Raw genomic sequence first — 21,727 nt, 5'->3', positions numbered from 1 at the left:
GTTTTGGGACTACAACTCCTATCATCCCTAGCTAACAGGACCAGTGGTCAGGGATGATGGGAATTGTAGTCCCAAAACATCTGGAGGGCCGAGTTTGGGGGTGCCTGCCCTAGGTAGTAGCAGTTGCCAGAACATTACCCAGTTCACCTCTATATAGTTCCATCCTTATTTCAGATATTGTGATACATCGGAGTACAGTGGTACCTCAGGTTACATACACTTCAAGTTACATATGCTTCAGGTTACAGACTCTGCTAACCCAGAAATATTACCTCGGGTTAAGAACTTTGCTTCAGGATGAGAACAGAAATTGTGCTCCGGCGGCGCGGCAGCAGCAGGAGGCCCCATTAGCTAAAGTGGTGCTTCAGGTTAAGAACAGTTTCAGGTTAAGAACAGACCTCTGGAACGAATTAAGTACTTAACCTGAGGTACCACTGTATTGCAATGTTTAGCTGGTGATATATCACAACACTGAAAACCAGACGTTGCTCAGCCCTAGACACCACCCAAAGTCTGTAAGGTAAGCTGGGCTTCAGCTCCAATCTCTTCCTGTAATCTGAAGCCACTCAGTTTGAGTACCCAAGCAGCCAGTGCAGTTGAGAAACCACAAAAACCATTTTGCCCTTAAATGGTTCCTTTGGGAGGTAAGTAGTAGGTGATTAGGTCGAAAGACTCCTGCTCATGATGACACTGCAGCAGCTGGAGAGAAACTAAATGGAATATGTGTTTCACATATTATTATGTATCTTGTTTTAGCCATAAAACCATATGTTGAAAATTGTCATTGCATTGTTCACAGTAGAACCAGCATTTCCCCTCAAATAGCCCAAGCATTCCCTTAGACTGGAAAAACAACAACAATTTGGCTTGATGCCTTAGTGTGCTCACAGCCAATCACTGCAACGTTAGCCTTAAATGTAAATGCCTTTCCATCTCAGAGTCTTTATTTTAGCCACAAGGCTCTCATGAATGTTCAGCTTTACAGAAAGAATCCCCTCCTGGTTTTCCCTAGTGTGAGCTTTGTATTACACCGTTGTCAGTTCTGAGGTAATTTTCTATCAGAAATGTAATGTTTTATATGTTGTTTATTTACTTATTTGAAACATCATCATCATCATCATCATCATTAATTTCCCCACCCTTCATCCTTAAACTCCAGGGTAGATTACAAGAATTAAAGCACAATAGTTCAAAACAGTTTTTTTTAAAAAAAATTACAATCACAGAAATAAGGTGGATCTTGAAGATATACAGCTCAAATGTCGAAAGCAGGGTAAAGAGGTATTTTTTTAAAATGAGAGCTATTTAAGAAGATGCCAGACGCACTGTTGTGGAGAGGGAGTTCCACAACTTAGGGGCTGCCCCAGAGAATGCTGTGTCCTTGGCCACCATCATGCTGAGCTTCTGAGGGCTGTGGAACAACCAGCAGGGCTCCCTATGCCGATCTTGGCATCTGAGGGGCGTCTGTAAGGAAGGAGTGGGATTTATCGGGTATTATCAGGAGTCTCAGTCATTTAGGGCTTTAAACACTAGTGTTAGCTTTGAATTGGACCCTGGGAGAAACTGGCAACCAGTGCAGCTGCTTTGAAACAGGGTTTATGTGAGATCTGAAAGACATACATAATTAGAAAACACAAACAGTTTTCATCTGTTCTTAGTCTATTGTTATTTTAGCATTCTGAAAATTTTAAATTAGTCTTGTTAATTTTTCCTAGTGATAATGTTATTGTTTTATCTTTTTTTGTAAACCACTTTGAGGTGTTCTTTCTTTCTTTCTATCAGTCAGGAGGTGTTAATTTTTCCTAGTGATAATTTTATTGTTTTATCTTTTTTTGTAAACCACTTTGAGGTGTTTTTTTCTTTCTTTCTTTCAATCAATCAGGAGGTATAAAGTTTATGAAATAAATAGATAAGATAAAGTAGAGGGATATAATAAGAGGACATTTAGGAACATAGGACCCTGCCTTGTACGGAGTCAGACTACTGGCCTATCTAGCTCATTGTTGTCTACAGTGATGGGCAGTGACCCTTTAGGGTGTCAGGCAGAGGGGCTCTCCCCACCCTACTTGGAGATTTAACATGGGGCTTCCTGCACGCAAAGCAGATGACCGACTTCTGAGCTAGCTCAGGCCAGTGTGATCGTCCCTTGCTGGTTCTTGCTTTTTATCCTATGTGACACGAGGGGAATATTCATCCTAGACATCTGACTGATCTAGATTGCCAAATGGCTCACATCCCATCATTTAGAAGGCATCATAATACACTGGTATGTATCCTTTACCACTTTCATGAACTTGGCAAACCACAGTTTTTAGAAGATGGCAGCTGGGAGTAATAAAATGGCGGCCAGTGTCACTATCTATAGCCGGCAGATGTGTGCAGTTATTGTCTGAGAGTAGTATTTCAAAATCCAACTGCTGTTCTCCACATGACTGAACTACGTAGGTGCTGAGTTTTGAAATCATGCTCTTGTTTTTCTAATTCATCACAGGATGTGCAGTTGGGAGGGGAGAAGAAATGCACAAAGTTCTAAAAAAAAAAAAAAAGCAGATACTGCTAGCAAGTTGTGGTGACTGAGAAGCTAGTATTGCTTCTCGTGTACAATATTACAGCCTAACAATAACAGCAAAGGAACATTTCCTTTTTCTGCTTTTTCAACCCTCCATTAATCCTTGGGGTAGTTTGCATCATTTGTTAAAGCACAACATCAAAAACACCAAAACAAAACAAAAAAAGCCTAACGGCACAGTCCTATGTATGTCTACTCAGCAAGACTTATTGAATTCAATGGGACTTGCTCCCAAGTAAGTGTGCATAGGACTGCAGCCTAAATCTCCAAAAATGAGCCAGGCCTTCTGTATTATCTCTTATGAGATATTAATAGATTCAGGTAGGTAGTCTTCATTTCTTCTTCAGGTATCTGAAGAAGTGTGCATGCACACAAAAGCTTATACCGAGAACTAACTTGGACTCTAAGGTGCTACTGGACAATTTTTAATTTATTTATTTCATCTGCGTCAGACCAACACGACTACCTACTGGACAATTTTTTTGATTTTGAGATATTAATAAATAACTATACCAAGCCCTTCAAAAAATACACCCAAGAGCTAGGATTGCTCATGACTTCAGTGGCAGTTTGATCAGCAGATGCTAGCTGGTGATAAATGTCAGAAGAAATTTCATCTTCTGATTTCTGTAGACTGCAAGATAAGGAGGCAGTGAGGTCTGTGGAGCCCTAGGTTGGCACTGGCAGAGTTGGCACCGCTGATGTCCGAGAGCTTCCCCCAACCCCACTACTGCCTTGCTCTGCCCCATCAAGAGGAGCACAGCGTTGCCACCACTGGGAAAATGCCACTGTTGGCATGGTTTGTGCTCTCTTTGTAGCACCTAATAGGGAAAAACAACTGAAAAGTATCCCCTCCCAGTTGCTATAAAGGAAGAGCATTTACTGTATGTGAAATGCAGACGCTCCAAGTGTCCCTATTTTCCAGGGATGTCCCTGATTTAGAGAAGCAGTCCCAGTTTCTAATTTGATCCCAGAATGTTTCCTTAGGACGTCCCTATTTTTATTGGAGAAATGTTGGAGGGTATGGAGTTATCCAGCTCTTAAGCTGTCTGAAGGAAATCCTGTATAGGGAAGTTTTTTTTAATGTTTAATGTATTATTATGTTTTTTATATATGTTGGAGGCTGCTCAGAGTGCTGGGGCAACCCAATAAGATGTGTGGAGTAGAAATAGTGAAATTATCATTATGGAATGGGACGTCCCTATTTTCATCAGAGAAATGTTGGAGGCTACGGGAGTGAGGAAGTCTGAGACAAACTTCTGTTTGTCTCTCTCCCTCCCTCCCCGCACCTTCCTCTGGATGTGTATCTAGTCTGCAGTGTAGCTTGGGCTTCCTTCCTTTTTGTCAGAGAGTCTACGTTTCCGTTTATACTCCTTGCATTTGTGCTTTGCAGACACGCTAAACTATACGACAATTGCAATAAATCAAGCTGTTAGGAGAGTCTCTTCCTCCCTCCCTCTCCCTCCCAAACTGTTCTGTGTCTCTTCTAGCCGTGTTTTAATAAGAACCTTGGTGACTTATGGTGTGGCAGCTGCATTTGGAAATCCTGTCAGCTAGCAAAATGACACGACACTTTCTAAATCAGAAGGGAGACAAATACATTTTTAACAGGACCACCCAATTTCAGCACAAAAATGATCCTTGCATGCACACAGCTGGCTTCCTTGCCTTATAAAGCTAAAGCATGTGCGTATTTTCCTTTGGAGGAGTGCAGCTGTTTTTGCTTCATAAAGCTGTGCGCCATTTTTTTTTTTAAAAAAAGTTTTATTTACTACAGAAGCCTATTATTTTAGCCATGTAAAGTGCTGCAGTATGATGATGATGATGAATGATATAATAACACTGCACACTGGGCTGTGTGGGGTGTTGGGGGATGGGTATCAACTCTGATGGGGAACACATTTTGCTCCTTCTGGGATAGATTGCTCACCTTTGGTTCCCCACCCTTTACTCAGTTTTCACCTGAGGCTAAAAGAAGATGTCAGCAGGTGACATCTAGTATAGAAATACAACTCTGGGGGAAGCTTCACCAGTTCATATTCAGTCTGGAAGTAATTTTATGACATTGTGGTGGAAGAGGGCACGCATTTGCATTTGATGAAGCATTTAAAGAAATTGGAGTGGGGGTATTTCCTTGGCTTTGTGCATGTTTATTTCTCTCTACACGGTTTGTGGACACTGAGTACTTTCCCATCCTCACCTTACCTTCTATCTTTGCAACAACCCTGTGAGGTAGGAGAGATTGAGTAATTAATATGCGTGCAGCTAAGCAGCATTTGGTAGCTGCAGTTCGTGTAACGTTAGACATGCAGACCCTGAAATGCTGAAATATATTCTTTTTGGGGTGCAGTCCTATACACTCAGCTTCTTCAAGCTGAGAATTTCTTGATCCAAATCCCATGACAAAAGGGAACTCGGCAGGGCGTTTTCCTGTCCAGGCTAGAGGCAGCTCTCCTCACGCCCTGTTTGTCAGCTGCCTGCTTTCTAACAAGGACGCTGTGGGGTGCATGACTCAAACATGCACTCCTTGCCAGAAGCTGCCTGTCACTTGTGTGCTACCCCAGTAGTCTTTCAGCGGCTATCCTGAAATTTAGCTGTGTTTATATTACCGTGCTGCTGAAACCTCCCTCCTGCTTTGCGAACAGCAGAAAGGAATGCAGACTGGAGGAGACCAAGGGCCCTGCGAGGCCACCCAGATCAGAGAGTTTTGTGCAGAAGCCCCTATATGGCTCTGTTTGACAGAGAGATGGAGATGGAGCTCTGCTCTGCTCCTTGTTTGGGAAGCTGGTGGGAGGGGAACAGGCCAAGGAGCTATATAAGCCGAAAAGGTTCACTTTGCCAGTGCACCACCCCAGAACAGCTCTCCCCAGTCAAGCGCTGACAGGTAAGAGGCAGGGAACCAAAGAAGTGATTTCAGGATTTGCCTGATGAGTTTAGATAAAGAGAGAAAAGGGGGGGGGGAGAGAGAGAGAGAGACTCTTTTTTGCTGTTTCAATCCAGTATATTGGTGGTGCCTAGGAGAGCTCATCACACAATAAATGAGTAAATGTGCAATAATCCATGCCCACTGAGCTTAATTGGTGTTTGCTATTTTACTTCAGTGGGATGTTCCATGTACCCTTAGGTTGTGCTCCTGCTGTCTGATGCACTGCACATTTACTTGGAAGTAAGTCAGTCTGAACTTAGTGGAGTTTAATCCTAAGTAACTGTGCTGCAATTCTAAGGAAACATTCTTGGATGTGGGACTTATTTCTGAGTAAACAAGCACTGGATTGTGCTGTTTGTCCTGATCCAGTTAAGTGTTTATTTTTATGAGAGGATTTAAGCACATGCTTTACTTTTCCAGTGTTATTGGTGGGGCTTAAAGATACTATAATTTTGTCTCGATTGTGCCATTGCCTTATTCTCTGACCCTCACTTTTGCATTTCCACTTCTAAGATGAAGCTGGTATGATGTTTATAAGCAATGTCATTTGTAGCCAAGCCCCTGTAAGCCTTTCTGCCAGAGTATTTATTTCTCCTGCTGCATTGCTCTTTAAGCACCATCCTTGCTGGGAAAGGGTCTCTCTCTCTCTCTCAGTTATGATTCATATTTGTTCCTAGCGTGTTCTTGCTCTTTGGAAGCTGTGTGGATATTAGATCACAATCTGCACACTGTGAACCTGAAAAGGATTTCCCACTTCAGGCTTTTGACAGGTTCTTTTCACACCCTCACTGGGATTCTCAAGCTTGGAACGAACTGGTGGATTGAGACCTAATTGAGTATGTGTGTGTGTGTGCATTTTCACATGGAACCCCTTCGGGGGTTTTTGCCAAATGGAAATCATATGCATTCACTTCTAGTCATGGCCTTAAGTTTGGAGCAAGAGGAGATATGTAGCAGAAACTTGTGTTTTGCTTATGTCGTGGTGTAAAGTGCCATGTATATACATTGATAGTGCTGCATAAATAAAATTACTATTACTACTTCACGTGCTGCTATTACTCCTAAGCAGTGCCTTTAGTGAGTCATAACTTCACTCTGTCCCTTGTTCTGTGTAAGTGTTGATGTTAACTAACAAGGGTAAATTAAATTATAGAGTGCATATTCTACAAAAAAAGCATAATCTAGATGGCTAGATGCAAAAGAGGACATGGTTCTGCAAGTTGCATAGAAGTGGGATACTCAACAGGTGTGGCTTGTCATGCAATAAACAACTGCTGAAATCCTATCTTCTTTCTGTTCATTGTCCCATTTTGCATCTTATTCTCCTAATAATAGCTGCAGGCTAGGTTCTCATGGATGCCCTGTACCCAGTTGGGGCTTGTGGGTAGTCCAATGCTCATATGTAGACCTGTGCCAGTGGAGGGTACATGCACTAGAATCCCTCCAGTCACACTGGCTCTGAGCATGGTCCTCTCCATCACCTTTTAGCATAAATGCAAAGGAAACCCCCTTACCTACCCACTCCCACAGAAGGAGCAAATAGATGCATATTAAGCTCAGCTCCACTATATCACCATGCCTCCAAACTGGAGTGGACAGCATTTGTTGACATACCACAATATTTACTGTAGCATTTCCTTAGTATACAGTTGCCATTCTTCTCATGTATATAATGTACTTGCTGAACTCTGCCTATGATAATATATTTGGACATTTAACTATTAGAACACACACACACACACACACACACCACTCACTCACTGACTGGGGGAAGCCCATTTTTTGCTTTTCCTGCATGGGTTTTTTGTCAGTGTCTGACACCCCCACGCCTGAGCTTTGCCTGCATTGAGGCTGCAGGTCATCAGGGCAGGACAGCTGCTTGTGCCCTTTCCACCTGCAGTCCAGTGCTTGTATGTGAGGAGAGGGAGGGGGAGAGAAGAGCGCAAGGCCCAGGGCCTTCTCCATCGTGACACCATCCCTGCAGAAATCCCTTCCAAAAGAGCTTCATATGGCCCACTCCTTCCATGGTTTTCTAGAGGGCAACTCTTCTCTTTATAGCCCAGCCTAGCACCTGCAAAGGACAGCAATAGTAAATCTTTACTCAGAGTTGTGTTGTTTAAATTCTCCTTGTGTTGATTTCTGTCATTTCAGCTTATAAATACTGTAGATATTCACTTGCACAGCTTTGACATATTGTGAGTCTGTTTGTTTGGAAAGTGGGGAAAAATAGAAGGATACTCTTCCTTCTCCTAATATCTAAATAAGCCACAATATGCAGACAGTATATTTCAATGAGATTTGCCTTTCCTGTAGCACACCTGGTATGCTGGGATGCCTTTTAGCTCTGTCCAGAAGCAAGAAATAGCAGACAATTGCACATCTTAGGACAGCTTTGCCCAAAGTGCTACTGCCCTCCAGATGTTGTTGGAATACAAATCCCATCGCCCCACTTAGCATCACCAACGGTCAGGGATGATGGGAGTTGTAGTCCAACAGCAGCTGGATAGCACCAGGTTGGGGAAGGCAACCTCAGGCTGGTCATGTTTTTGCTGGCAGGCAGTCCCTTTGAACTCAGCAGGGCTTACTTCTCAATAGACATCCATAGGATTAAACTATTAAAAGACAATCCTATGTATAAACCCCATTAGATGTACTGGGGTTTAATTTCTTAGTAAACATGCATAGGATTGCTCATGAGAGATGCACACAATCAGTTTGTTGCAGGTTTCTGGGTTACATTAGCAGCTGCAGTTATCACCTTAGCACTCTGGAGCATCCCAGGGGCTTTAGAGCACTGCTTGCTTCTCTGTCACTAGAAGACACATGTTAAAATCTGCTTGAATTTATCCTAGTTACTAAATATGGTTTTCATTTAGAGTTCACCCTGCTCGGGCAGAAATGCAGCATTCCGCCTTCCCCCCTCCCTCTTAGGATTTTTGGCTCAGTTGGCTTGAGTTTGAGCAAACCACCCTTGACCTCTCCAGCTCTGTTCCAAAAACAGACATTTGAAAGACTTTGTTTCCTAATTAGGAAATCGTTTGTTCCAAACAGGCTAGCTAGAGACACTCAAGTTAGGTAAGGTTTCCTCTGTGCTTTGGAGTAAAATGGTCAAGTATATACAGCCACTAGCTCCCCAAAATATGTGCTATTATACATTTCTTTTCAGTAAAACTAAATATAAAAAGTCTTCTTCTACTTGTTGTTTTAAATTTAATGTTTAATTTCCACCCCTCCCTGAGCATTTCAGATGAACTATATTATACCCTCATCCACTTTTTATGTGAAGTAACCTGGACTGATGAGACAAAGAGTGATTTGACACATCACGTTCTTTGAGGTGGACCTTTAAAAATGCAAAATGTAAATGTGACAGATATAGATTTGCAAATGTGGGTTTATTACCACCCAGGGAAGAGCTGAGGTTAGTAGGAGCTCTTTGCTGAGCTCACTCAATTTGGGACAACCCCAGGTTTCCCCTGTGTGATGTGTATAGAAGTGGACTCTTTCTGTATTTGTATTTTGGTATAAACATTTCCTTAAAGATCTCTTATCCCAGGTTGAGAAGACATTTGAATTCGGTTCCCTCTCACACCCAAAGCAAAGGCTCACTGGCTCACAAAGCATTTCCTTTGAACACTGCCTCACAGTTCCCATTCCTGAGTCCCAGGGTGTGTTCTGAGGGCACCATCTTGTATGTTTGGGACTGGATGGGAGGCCACCTGAGAATCCCAAATGCTTCACCTTGAGTCCACATTGGAAGAAAATGAACTAAATATTAGTGACAGCAGATACCAATGGAAAGGCACAGGAAATGCCATTCTTTTTTCTTAGAGGCATTTAGAGCCTATGTTCTTTGTATTCATGCTAGACATCTCATTTTTACCTTCACCAGTTTGAGCTTTCATGTTGCTGCTCTCATGATGAGAACATCAAGTGCTTCTAGTTTCTTAATTAAGCCTGCAGTGCTTGATCTTATCTGCCTTGATAAAATCCAGCACCGCAGGCCTTAATTAAGAATGATGGGATAAAAATGTAAGTAAGAATTATATTGTCTCTATTACGATAAGAAACATTAGTTTTTAAGAAAAGTAAGCTCAGATTCTTAGGAGGGTGAATTCTGTACCTAACAGCCACATTCTGTGGCTTTATCTTCACTCCCACTGCATGATGGGGGAGTGGGGGGGGGGGAAATAGTAAAGGTAAAGGACTCCTGGATGGTTAAATCCAGTCAAAGGCGACTATGGGGTTGTGGCGTTCATCTTGCTTCAAGCCGAGGGACCTGGCGTTTGTTCACAGACAGACTAAACCACTTCTGGCTCAGTGGGCAGGGGTGTAAGAAGTGGGGGGCGGAAGGGGCGGGTCGCCCTGGGTGCCACTCTGGGGGGGGGGAGGTGACAAGATGGCCCCTGCCTCCCCCCAGCTGTAGAGTGGCTGAGGGTGCACGCAGTCAGTATGGGCGCCACTCAAACAGCATCCGTACGAGCTGCTGCTCTCATGCACCGTCCATACGGGCATCCGTATGGACTGCCTCTCGCACAGTGACTGTATGGGCTGCCACATGTGTGCAGTCCATACGGGATGCCGCACATGCGCACTCTGTACAGACATCATGCATGCATCACCAGACGTTGCCCTGCCCCTCGGCACCCCACCCAGGGTACTGGAGAGGGTTCCTCCACCACTGAAAACAGGAGACCGTGACAGAAGCTAGACTGCACAGAAATGCTATTTACAGGGGGGGGGGGACCACAAGTCTATAGATTAGTTATATATGCTGTGTTTCTCCACACTCAGACAGGTACCGAACACCTTTCTGGGTGTTGGCAAAAGAACTAACATTTAAGTGCACCCATGAATACCTGAAACTGGTTTAAGTTCTGTGTATTTAAATGGATGCACCCAAACCTCCTTTCAGCCTTTGTTGATCCAAAGACCAAACAGAGGACAATAGCTGATAATCTGATATTAGACCCTTACATACACTGTAAATCACCATTTTGGCTCAGTCTACAGCTCAGAACTGAAGGCTGTCCTTCTCTATTGCAAGTTTGGATTAATTAAAGGATTACTGACTCTCGAGTCCTGCTATTATCTTTCAAGGACTTACAAGCTAAATACAAATTGCCTAACAACCTGTTAATGTTATAATCCATTTAAATACCTGTATTTACATCGTTGAGCCTGCAATTTAATAGAGAGTGAGGCTCCCGATCAGGATTCTATATGCCTAGCATGGAAACAAAATGGAGCAACAAATGTATGCTTAGATCAGTATGTGGGGAGGGAGCTCTTAATATAATAGTGTCCATGATATTGGACTCAGGCCAGTATAGCAATAAGTATTATGGTAAATTCATTAGTCAAACAAGAATGGATGCCTTTTTCGGACTATTTAGAGAAATACTATAGTATGATGAGCTCATGAGCAGGATTTGAGCTATGAGCAACAGAAGTAATTAGATTATAATATTGTGGTTATGATTTGATAGATAGAAGATAGGGTGCAGCAGAAGGAAAGAAGCAGCAACTCCATGGGGAAAAAGAGGTGGGAACAGTGGCGTAGCGTGGGGGGTGCAGGGGGGGCCGGCCGCACCGGGCGCAACATCTGGGGTTAGGGCAAATCCACGGGTTAGGGGGCGCAAATCCACGGGTTAGGGGGCGCAAATTACTTGCCTTGCCCCGGGTGCTGACAACCCACGCTACGCCACTGGGTGGGAAGTCAACAAAAATAACAGAAAAGTCAAAATTGTGTTTTGACTGTATATGTTAAAAATGTTTAAACTTAATAAAATATAATTGGAAAAATATTCATTGGTCAAACTAAACATTACACTTAACCACATTGCTAGGTGTTGGTATGGGAAGTGAGGTGTAATGTTGTCACATGTGTTGTTTGCTCTAAACCAGGGATGGGAAACCTGTGGCCCTCCAGATATTCTTGGGACTCCAACTCCTATCATCCCTGACCATTGCCCATGCTGATGGGAGCTGGAGTCCAACCACAGGTTCCCTGCCCCTGCTGTAAATGAGTTTTTGTGTGTGTGTGTGTGTGTGGCATTTCCTCCCTGCCACCCCAGAAGCTGCACAATGTGTGTGTGTAAACATTGGTAGTACTGAAAAATAGGTTTTGCCATCTGCTTCGGTAGTGTATGCCCTTAAGTAATATGGCTGCTCTGCTTGCATGGCCTAATGACTCCCTCCCTTTGTGCCAGTACTTTCACATTCAACTGTAAGAAAAGAAAGGGCTAGATTGTATCTGCAGGACAGTCTACATAAGTATCGTGAAATTTATGAGGTGGAATGCAAAAACAGCAACACATTCCAAAAGACAAGCATAGACCAAATAAGAACTCCAAAATCATCAGGTGAATATAACATTTGGAAGTGATCCATATCTATTCTGAAGCCTCTGCCTGTTGGGAATGTGGAGAGTTGAAGGCTAGACTACTACACATGTACTTGGGCTGGTTTACAAGAAGATTTCAATGACCATTGTATACTGTGTTGTGTTTGCAATTTTTCTTGTTCCCTTGGTTATGTTCTATCTGGACCCTAAATAAGGCGCGCAGTTTGGCCTGGAATTGCCACCTTGGTTGCTAATGAACCATTTAAAAAGCAAGCTCTTGATTAGGTAGTAAAACCTGGATGGGAAAAAACAACAACAGAGGACTTTGCATTCCAGAAGCATGTGGTACTTATATGAAGGAATGTTTTACATTAATTTAGTGGCACATAGGCTAAGTTTTTGTGCAGGATTTTGGTGACAGTTATATTGCTCTAAAACCAGCCATTGTGACTGAATATCTTTTTTGACTGCACCCCATTGGTGCACAACTTCTCTGACATCCTCCTCCTCTTCCTTCTTCCTTTATTTATTCTCTTTTCGCTCCTTATTTGCTTTCTAGCAATCCTGAGTTCACTCAGAAGTGACCAAGGAATGGATTTTGAGGGTTCTTAAGCCTCAAACAAGAGAAAAATGTTCCCGCTGTTCTCCAGCTCAGGTCAAAATCCATGTCCCCATATCCCTACCGAGCCTCTTTGTCTCCAAAAGCGCCTTTCCTTTCTCACTGTCAAGGATGGAGATGGTAGCAGAGAGGATTAGAGTATCTCCCTCCTTCTCACCCCTTTGTCATCCAGAAGCATTGCAGGGTAGAAGAGTGTTGGCCATTGGGGCTACTTTCAAGGCAATTACAGTACAATGGCCATGGCCCTTCGGAAGCCCACAAGTCCCAAAGGCCACCACTTTTTAAGTCATGAATTGCTGCTCTGCTACATGTCAGGACAACTGAGAGAGGTGACAGGGATTCCCTTTTTGCTACTGTTACTAAGTCTCTTCTAATTGGAGCCAGACTCCGTTAACTCTCAAAGCTAGCTTTCCCCTGCCCCCAACCACCACCACCGCTCCTGGGAATGTTTTCTTTTATTACATTGAGACTTCTCTGTTCTCTTTATAGGTCTGTACTTGTGTGGAAGGTCTGAGAAAGTTGCTCTAGAAGATGTGTGAGGAAGAGGACAGCACCGCACTGGTTTGTGACAATGGCTCAGGACTGTGTAAGGCTGGCTTTGCTGGGGATGATGCTCCGAGAGCAGTTTTTCCATCCATCGTGGGACGTCCCAGGCACCAGGTGAATAACTGGTTCAGCTACTGAAACACTGCTTGGTACAGAAGCCACAGGATTCATTAGCAATAATAACATGGACCTCGAAAGGAAAAGTTTTGTTTCCCCCACACACTCCCTTTACAATGCCACAGTCCTTATACAATTTCTTTTAGATCAGTCCTGTTGATGTCAATAGAGTTTTGCCATGTAGCATGTTGTGGTCCAATTTAAAATGCAGTTTAAACTCTTGAACAGCCATATTGGAAGAGAGTAAACTTTCACCAGAGGCTGACAACCCTATTTCCTCAGCCAGTTTCTATAATTTGGAAAAAGAATAATTACATTCTTTCAACATGTGCATTCAACAGTGCTTTTTGGTTTTGGTTTTGTGTTTGCTGAGGTAGAATGGAAGAACCTTGATCAACAAGTAGAATTGACTAATAAAATTGACTAATTAGTTGACTAATTTAGAACATCTTGTAGGTTGGTAGACTAACCATAGATTGCTATAGAGATGAGTTTTAAGAAAGTTGGGGTGGGGACAAATATCAAGTAATCATAGCAAATCAAATATCACTAGTCAGATACCTCTTACTAAGGGCCCCTCAGGATGTCATTTTTATTGCACATTCATGATGATTTGTGCTCATGATTTTATCAGGGCAATAATATACAGTCCTGCTTTTAATACTGTTTATAGCTTTACATGCTTTGGGGTAGCCACACTTCTTCCTTTTTAGTCAGTGCATATCCCACAACTTCCTGCTGAAATCTAGTAACTTTTTTATAACACAAATGTTCTGGTTTCTTTTGTTTCACAGCAATAATGTGATAGCACTGGGGAAGCATCACAGAACAAGCTAAACAGAATACATCCATCAGTAATGCACTTTAAATAGCCATGTCATTAAACTTCAGATTCACAGCCTAAAATGATCCTGAAACTGTTGAGATATCCATAAGCTATAGACCTGAGTTGGGAGGCCCTTGTGTGTCCAGTCTCTGCATGTCAGATAAATGGAACTGTGGCTTGTATCAAATAATCATTGTGACCCAACAAGAATGGAAAATGCACGTATTCAAGTCCATCAAGATAGCTATTGTAACACACTTCTAAAAAATGACTCTTTTTCTTCCCCTGTCAAAGCTGCAATACTATTTATCTGGAAGCAAATCCAACTGAAATACCTGAGGCTTACTTCCAAGTAAACATGGTTGAGGATCAGGCTGTAAATGTGAGCCATGGAAGTGGAGCACTTGAGAAGAGTGTGCTGTCCAATATTTGCCACTAGATGGCTGTTCACTCATATTTATAGCATGTACCAGGAGTAAAGATGGCCATCAACTTGGATGACTTCAAAAGAAGATTAGACCAATTCATGGAGGATAAGGCTACCAGTAGCTGCTAGCCACAATGCCTATGTTCTGCCTCTACTGTCAGAGGTGGTATGTCCCTGAATACTGGTTGCTGAAAATCACAAGAGGGAAGAGTGCTGTTAAGCTTGGGTCCTGCTTATAGGCTTCCCATAGATATCTTGTTCGCCACAGTGAGAACAAGATGCAGAACTAGAGTGCAGAAGGTCCAGTCTCTGGATGCAAGGGTTTGAGGAAGCACTATTATTGGGTCAGATCCCTGCCCAAGACTCTGGCAAGCTGCACTCCATCTGTGTAGGTGATGCCGAGCCAAAGGGACCAATGATCTGAGTCAAAATAAAACAGCTTTCCTATGTTTCTATTCCATTGGCCACTTCTTCTTCCTATTACGTTTGTTATAGTTATGCTCGGTGGGGAAACAATGAAGGCTGTTTCCTCAACCTTTTATTTAAAAGTAAGATAGAAGGTATGGGTCATCTTGTTTGCTTTGTTTCATTGCTTTCTTATGAGCCTGTTGTCATCGTCACCTTTTCTCCCTCTCTTACTTAGGGTGTGATGGTAGGGATGGGCCAGAAAGATAGCTATGTAGGAGACGAAGCCCAAAGCAAGAGGGGGATCCTGACCTTGAAATATCCAATAGAGCATGGAATCATCACAAACTGGGATGATATGGAGAAGGTATTTAAACCACAAATTAAAATAGAATATAATGTAAAATGAATGATAAGCAGAAGCAGGGATTTTTGCTGTCTTTTTTTCAGAGGGGGGGTGGAAGGTTGTGTTTTGCCTGTGTCTTTTTAGTGAGAACAATCTGCATATCTTCTGTTATTGGGATTTTAATTTTTCCCCCAATAAGGTCATGGTGTTTGGTGTTCCAGTAAGGACTTCCCAAGAATGCATATTTGCTGCTATGATTTGGAACTACATAAAGACTAATTAAGAAATCACAGAAAGAAAATGCAATTAACAAGTTCTGGAAAGTGGTGGCTAGGGCTTCCTTTATCTGGAGTGGGCGTGGGTGCTTCTCCACCACTGCTGGTAATGTATACATCTTCTGCCCGTGGAGGTTATCCTTACTCACATTGTGCTTATTGGGAGCTGTTTCTCCTCATTGCTCTCAGTCATTGCAGCTGCAATGAATATTGCATTCACATAGGTGACACCACCCCCTCTCATAGTTCTGAATCAGACATTGCTAGTTTGGGACAGAATTATGCAGTCCACTTAGCCACATGGGCAGAAGATATAGATCAAGAGTGGGCAGAGGAGTAGATTGGGATTTGCAATGGTTTGAAAATTGTGACAATTAAAGTGTTTTCCCCACCTCCTGTATTAGGCTGCTGAAAGCTTGGGGGGGGGGCAGGATTATTTGTGTGAGAACAGATTTGTGTGCAAGCTCCAGTTTTGTTACCGAAAGCATGTGCCTGTGGCATTTGTACAGAGCCCCCAGTCGTTTCATGGACTATTGACCTGTACACCACTGCTTTATTCTTCTGCTGCCACCAACCAGGTTTCTTCTGGTGAAATACTGAGTCTCAGTCAGGTTGTAAGGTCAACATGAAGATTAAAGTTTATTGAAGAACAAACAAGTTTTAAATATGTTCAGAACAGTTTCTCAAATGCGCGCCCTTAACTAGATGTGGCACTATCTCACACTGTCACACTCTTCTCTCTCAGTTCTATCCCTGTCTCTCACTCTGTCACAACCGCTATATTCATCTTTTACTCGCTCTGTCTGACTCTGACTCTCCTATCTTCCAATGGTAAAGCCCCTGGGCTGAGCCTCAAAAACAGGTAGGCTCCACCTCTGAGCTTTCTCATTGGTCAATCTACATTAACCATTCCCATCCCCCTGTACAAACATAATCACAAGGAATGGGCAAATGCCACAGTGCTCAGGAACACTGTGCTATGTCTGCCTTCTTGAGCCACGAGGGTCCAGTAAATTATCCAAGCCTAAAATCTGCCTACCCTTGATGTAGAAGAGGTTACCTGGGCTGACATGGGTGAAACTATGGAGATATAGCACTTGCAGTCTAAAACATTCAGTTCTAATGTCTCATAAGTGTTCTGTAGCTACTGGAGCTTCAGAAATATTGTCAAGGTGGGTTGGTGGCCTGTGGCTGTTTATTATAATATTATAATAAAAATTCACTTTGCTTTTTATTAATACAGATTTGGCACCACTCTTTCTACAATGAGCTGCGCGTTGCCCCCGAAGAACATCCAACTCTGCTTACAGAGGCACCTTTGAACCCCAAAGCTAACCGAGAGAAAATGACACAGGTAAACAGCCTCTTCTTATCATTAAGGTCCTTGAATTACTATATATTTATGTATTTCTCCATTAAAGTTCTATACGGTGTAGATGCCAGCTGTATTTTTGATTGTTGATGTAGGTTATACACTGGTTTTGCTGGTTCTTTCTTCTGAGTTTGTAGGTGACCTTTATCTGTATTGGACTCTGTACTTCAGGACAATAAAAGGATTAACTCTTACTTTTCATTGAATGGTTGGGATTTCAGTTCATGTTGTTAATATTTCATGGCACCACATATATATTGGTGTGAAACCCATTTCAACTACCCTGGTTTCCTGAGAATTGTAATTTTCTGAGGAATGGAAGTGACTATTAATCCCGCTTAGGTTTGTAAACATCCCCTAGCTGCATAGTACTGATTTTTATTTCCTTAGAAAAGATGTCATGTTATACATTAACCCTCTCTAAATTAACGGAAACTTCTGCTGTTAGTCATGAGTTGTATTGATCCAGTTAGTGGAACCTGCTGTAGTTGCAGGTTCTGGATGCATTGATTAGGATTGTGGAAATCATTTAAATTATGTGCTGTTGGTAATTAATCGTTACGACCCTATTGCACAGAGTAACAAAGACGATAGCACAAACCCGATACTTTCATTTTGTTTTTTTGTGTTTAATTACTTTTCAGATTATGTTTGAGACTTTCAACGTCCCAGCTATGTATGTTGCTATTCAGGCAGTTTTGTCCCTCTATGCTTCTGGGCGTACAACAGGTAAGAAAGTGATGGGAGTTTTTGGATTTGTGAAAAGGAAGAAGAGTACATAGATATCAGGATAAATTCTGCCCGTTTTGTGTTGTATCTAGGGATTGTGCTTGATTCTGGGGATGGTGTCACCCACAATGTGCCAATCTATGAAGGCTATGCACTGCCTCATGCCATCATGCGCCTGGACTTAGCCGGCCGTGACCTTACCGACTACCTCATGAAAATCCTGACAGAACGTGGCTACTCATTCGTTACTACTGGTAAGAGAAATACTTAGGATTGAGATTCGCTGAACATACTTTTAGGAGCTTTACAGACACGTGGTTGCTTTCAGTAATGGTGAACAAGTTTTTCTATTAACACATCTTGCCTAGCACTGTCTCCTGACCCCCTGGATGTGATGTGGAGACAGATGGGAGGCGGGTGAAAGCCCTATTCTGCTAGTGCTGGCTCCCGCTAGTTCAATCTGGCCCAAAATGTTTTGCAAATTCGTAACATTTGGGGGCTTCCTGCTGGGATGTGTATTTATTTATTTTGAATGCAGAACATTGCAATTTTAAAAGCAAAGCAAGAGTCCTGTTTCATTATCATGAATAATACTGAACTAAAGATAAGCAATGCAGTTCCTTTCTTTGATTGCCACAATTCTTTGGCGATCACTCGTAGCCGAGTAAGATCAATCAATCATTCTTTGATTGCTGAAATAGTGTGATTTACACAGTACGGTTTGTAATTTAAACACAAATCTTTGCTTTGAATCCCATCTGCAGCTGAACGTGAAATTGTCCGTGACATCAAGGAGAAGCTTTGCTATGTTGCCCTGGACTTTGAAAATGAGATGGCCACGGCTGCTTCTTCATCATCCTTGGAAAAAAGCTATGAGCTGCCTGATGGTCAGGTGATCACAATAGGGAACGAACGTTTCCGCTGCCCAGAGACACTCTTCCAGCCCTCTTTCATTGGTAAGATAACTTACACTGTTTATTGGCCAATTATATTATTATACACCTGCAAGAAATTCAGTCACCTCGCTCTAAATGGCTACACCTACTTGGTTAATAAAAATGGAGAACAAGTGGTCCTCAGGATGTCATTAGACTACAACTCCCATCATCCCTGGTAATGATAATGGATGCTGAGCTGATGAAAGTTGGAGTCCAACTTCCTCTCGGGGGCTATAGGTTTCCATAACTGCTTCTATGCCAACACAACCAATCATCCTTGAACACCCATCCCTCAGTTCACTTCACTTTCTGATTTGCTTTATATGCTAGAGGTGATGTGGGGCATTTCACCCATGGTGTGGTAAAAACCTGGACATGTTTTGTCAGGAGCTGGCTCCCTGACAAGTGTACAAAAATAGCATAAACTAAGGCTTAAGACAGCGAAGTGAACTTGCTGCCTTAGGGTAAATGAATGTTATTGTTGGCAGCTGTAACATTTGGGAAGAGTTGTTTGAGAATTAAATTTGGATATAGTAGCAGCATTCCTTGCCAGGGAGATGGTCCAAGCAGTTACATACCTGTGAATTCTAGATTCAGGTAGGTAGCCGTGTTGGTCTGTCACAGTAGAAATAAATTAAAAAATTGTCCAGTAGCAGCTTAAGAAACCAACTAAGTTTGTTCTGGATACTGTATAAGCTTTCGTGTGCATACACACTTCTTGAGATGCACTGAAACAGAAGTCACCCGACCCTTATATATAGTGGGAGGGTGGGATGGGGTTTTTTCCAGAAGGGTAGTAGGGGATGGGTGACTGACTCAATGGTAAAGCTGTTGACGACTGTTAATAACTGCAATTAGTCCTAAAGGAAAAGGCAAGGGATAGTATGCAGATGACCAAAAATAGCTTTAGCGTGTGTAATGAGACAAGAATCCAATATCTCTATTCAGACCAGGTCTCTGAATGTCAATTCATATATCTATGAATTGGCATGTTTTGAAAAGCCCAACTCTAGCTGGATATGTAAATGTTGAATAACTGTATTAGGAATTCTTAGCCTGCACTGAAAATTGTAAAGGTGCCTCTATTCTTCTTTCAGCTCTGTCATTCCCTTTATAAGAAACATTTTAAGAAACCAATTATTGCACTTCAAATAACTTTTGCCTGACTTCAACCTGCCACAAGATATTGGGTTTTTTTTTCTAGTTAAGTGTTCACACAGTTAATTGACTTCTGTATGGTAGGCTTTGAGTAACAATTTCTCTCAGCCTTGAATTAGTTTAAGGCTACAGTGGTACCTTGGTTTTCAAACGTAATCTGTTCTGGAAGATCGTTCAACTTCTGAAACGTTCGAAAACTGAAAGCGGAAGCCTCAATTCAATAGGGAAACTCAAAATGGAAGCTGTGTAGTATGTTTGGCTTCCAAAAATTATTCGAAAATCGAAGCAGTTACTTCCGGGTTTTCAGCGTTAAGGTTCCAAAACGTTCGTCAATGGAGACATTCAAGAACCGAGGTTCTACTGTATTTCATTAAGGTTCATTCTAACATCTTGTCCACACCTTCACAGGTTGGTGGCTACTGGGTTCAGTCTTCTCAGTTGTGGCACCCACAATTCTACTATCCTAAGGCATGGTTAGAATTTTAGGATCCATCTGCCACTTAACATATATGGCACCAATTTAAAACTATTTCATTCTCCGAGACCTTGACAGCGGGTGCATTTTGAATTTATGATTTTGTTGTTGCATGTATTTAAGTTTATCAATTGTTTCTGGTTCTGTTTTCTTTCTGATTTCCATTTTCCTAATTATTATAATGGATGTATTTTAACACTTGACTATAATCCACACTTGGAGCTCCAAAGTTGGAAAGCCAAGGCAAATATATTTTAAATAAATAATTTCTCAACCATCACAGGCATGGAATCTGCTGGCATTCATGAAACCACCTATAACAGCATCATGAAGTGTGACATTGATATCAGAAAAGACCTCTATGCAAACAATGTACTATCTGGTGGAACCACTATGTACCCTGGCATTGCAGACCGAATGCAAAAGGAGATCACTGCCCTGGCACCCAGCACTATGAAAATCAAGGTACTGCATTATTTGATTATTATCTAATTTATAGTGGCAAAGTAGGCCAGAATATTTTAAGGTGACTAGCTAGCTGAACATAGTTTAATGTAACCAAGATAAGCCAGAAAGGGATATGTAAAGCCCTTAATAAAATCTTGATGCAGAAAAGATTAAAGCTAACTAAACAACTTATCCCACTCCCAAGCCAATATAGGGAAAGAAAGGAACTAAAGAAAGTAGAAGACCAAGCAGAGGGGATTCCCAGCAGCACAGTGATTCTAGGGCAAGTTTACACCATTAAAAAAAAATTCTTGCAAGAAAACGTAATTAGATTATTTCCTGATGATACCATGGTTAAGCTCCTGTAAGTACTCTGGTGATCTTCCCCAAGGTTTTGCAGGAAATCACCCACTCAATTTAAACTGCCTTTAAAAACAGGGCAAAATATAAATCTGATCACGTAAGAGTGCTTTGGCAAGAATACTGAATTGCCCCAGGTGAACGAAACCCAGTGTTTACTTTTCTCCTGTCAAAAACAATTGCATAAGCACTCATTTAGATAGGAAGACTTTAGAAGCAGTTCTTACCTGCTTGTATCAGATACACAAGTATGGACAGATAAAACTCTTTTGTTTACCCATTATTGCCATAGGAATGGCTTGCATCACTCCACTGAATTAAATTTCTTCATGCAGTTCATTTTATCATTGCATACAGCATTTTAGCTACATCCATTTCTCTTTTGTACAGATTATTGCTCCCCCTGAACGCAAGTACTCCGTTTGGATTGGTGGTTCTATCCTTGCCTCTCTTTCCACCTTCCAGCAAATGTGGATCAGCAAACAAGAATATGATGAAGCTGGTCCATCTATTGTTCACCGCAAATGCTTTTAAACTGCTTCTCTCTTTCCTATTTTTTTTTCTCTCTCTCCTTTCCTCTCTCCCCGAGCACATTACTGTGAATATATTCAGGAATAGCAATGTTTTTATAACTCCATTCCACTTATCTTAATAACAATGGCTCTAGCTATGTTTCCAATTAGATTCTGTGTATTTTGGGGGGTGGGGGTGGGGATAGAATAAATTGTAAACATGCTACCAGTTGGGTGCTTGCAATTTTTCTTAATAAAAACACCTCCAGTTGTTCTTACTCAGCTGAAAAACTGCAGTTCACAAAAGTCATGGAATCCAAGACAGAAAATTCAG

General features: G+C 42.0%; 1 protein-coding gene across 1 annotated transcript; it reads left to right on the top strand.

The window, feature by feature from the left end:
- Window positions 1–5,301: 5,301 nt before the first annotated feature.
- ACTA2 (actin alpha 2, smooth muscle) lies at window positions 5,302–21,619 on the top strand. The gene is made up of 9 exons (XM_081861936.1): window positions 5,302–5,453; window positions 12,950–13,120; window positions 15,020–15,148; window positions 16,646–16,756; window positions 17,419–17,503; window positions 17,596–17,757; window positions 18,268–18,459; window positions 20,358–20,539; window positions 21,272–21,619. The coding sequence occupies exons 2-9, from the start codon at window positions 12,992–12,994 to the stop codon at window positions 21,413–21,415; spliced, it is 1,134 nt and encodes a 377-aa protein (XP_081718062.1). The 5' UTR covers window positions 5,302–5,453; window positions 12,950–12,991; the 3' UTR covers window positions 21,416–21,619.
- The last annotated feature ends 108 nt before the right edge of the window (window positions 21,620–21,727 follow it).

Source organism: Podarcis erhardii, assembly GCF_964252035.2.
Source record: "Podarcis erhardii genome assembly, chromosome: 5".
NCBI lineage: Eukaryota > Metazoa > Chordata > Lepidosauria > Squamata > Lacertidae > Podarcis > Podarcis erhardii.
This window is presented reverse-complemented; position numbering and strand designations above follow the sequence as displayed.

What these genes read in the sequence shown, in the direction of transcription:
- ACTA2 (XM_081861936.1), top strand. Translation starts at nt 12,992, where the DNA reads ATGTGTGAGGAAGAGGACAGCACCGCACTGGTTTGTGACAATGGCTCA. An exon ending in TGGGACGTCCCAGGCACCAG is followed by an intron (nt 13,121 to 15,019) that starts GTGAATAACTGG and finishes TCTCTTACTTAG; the next exon opens with GGTGTGATGGTAGGGATGGG. An exon ending in CCAGCACTATGAAAATCAAG is followed by an intron (nt 20,540 to 21,271) that starts GTACTGCATTAT and finishes TCTTTTGTACAG; the next exon opens with ATTATTGCTCCCCCTGAACG.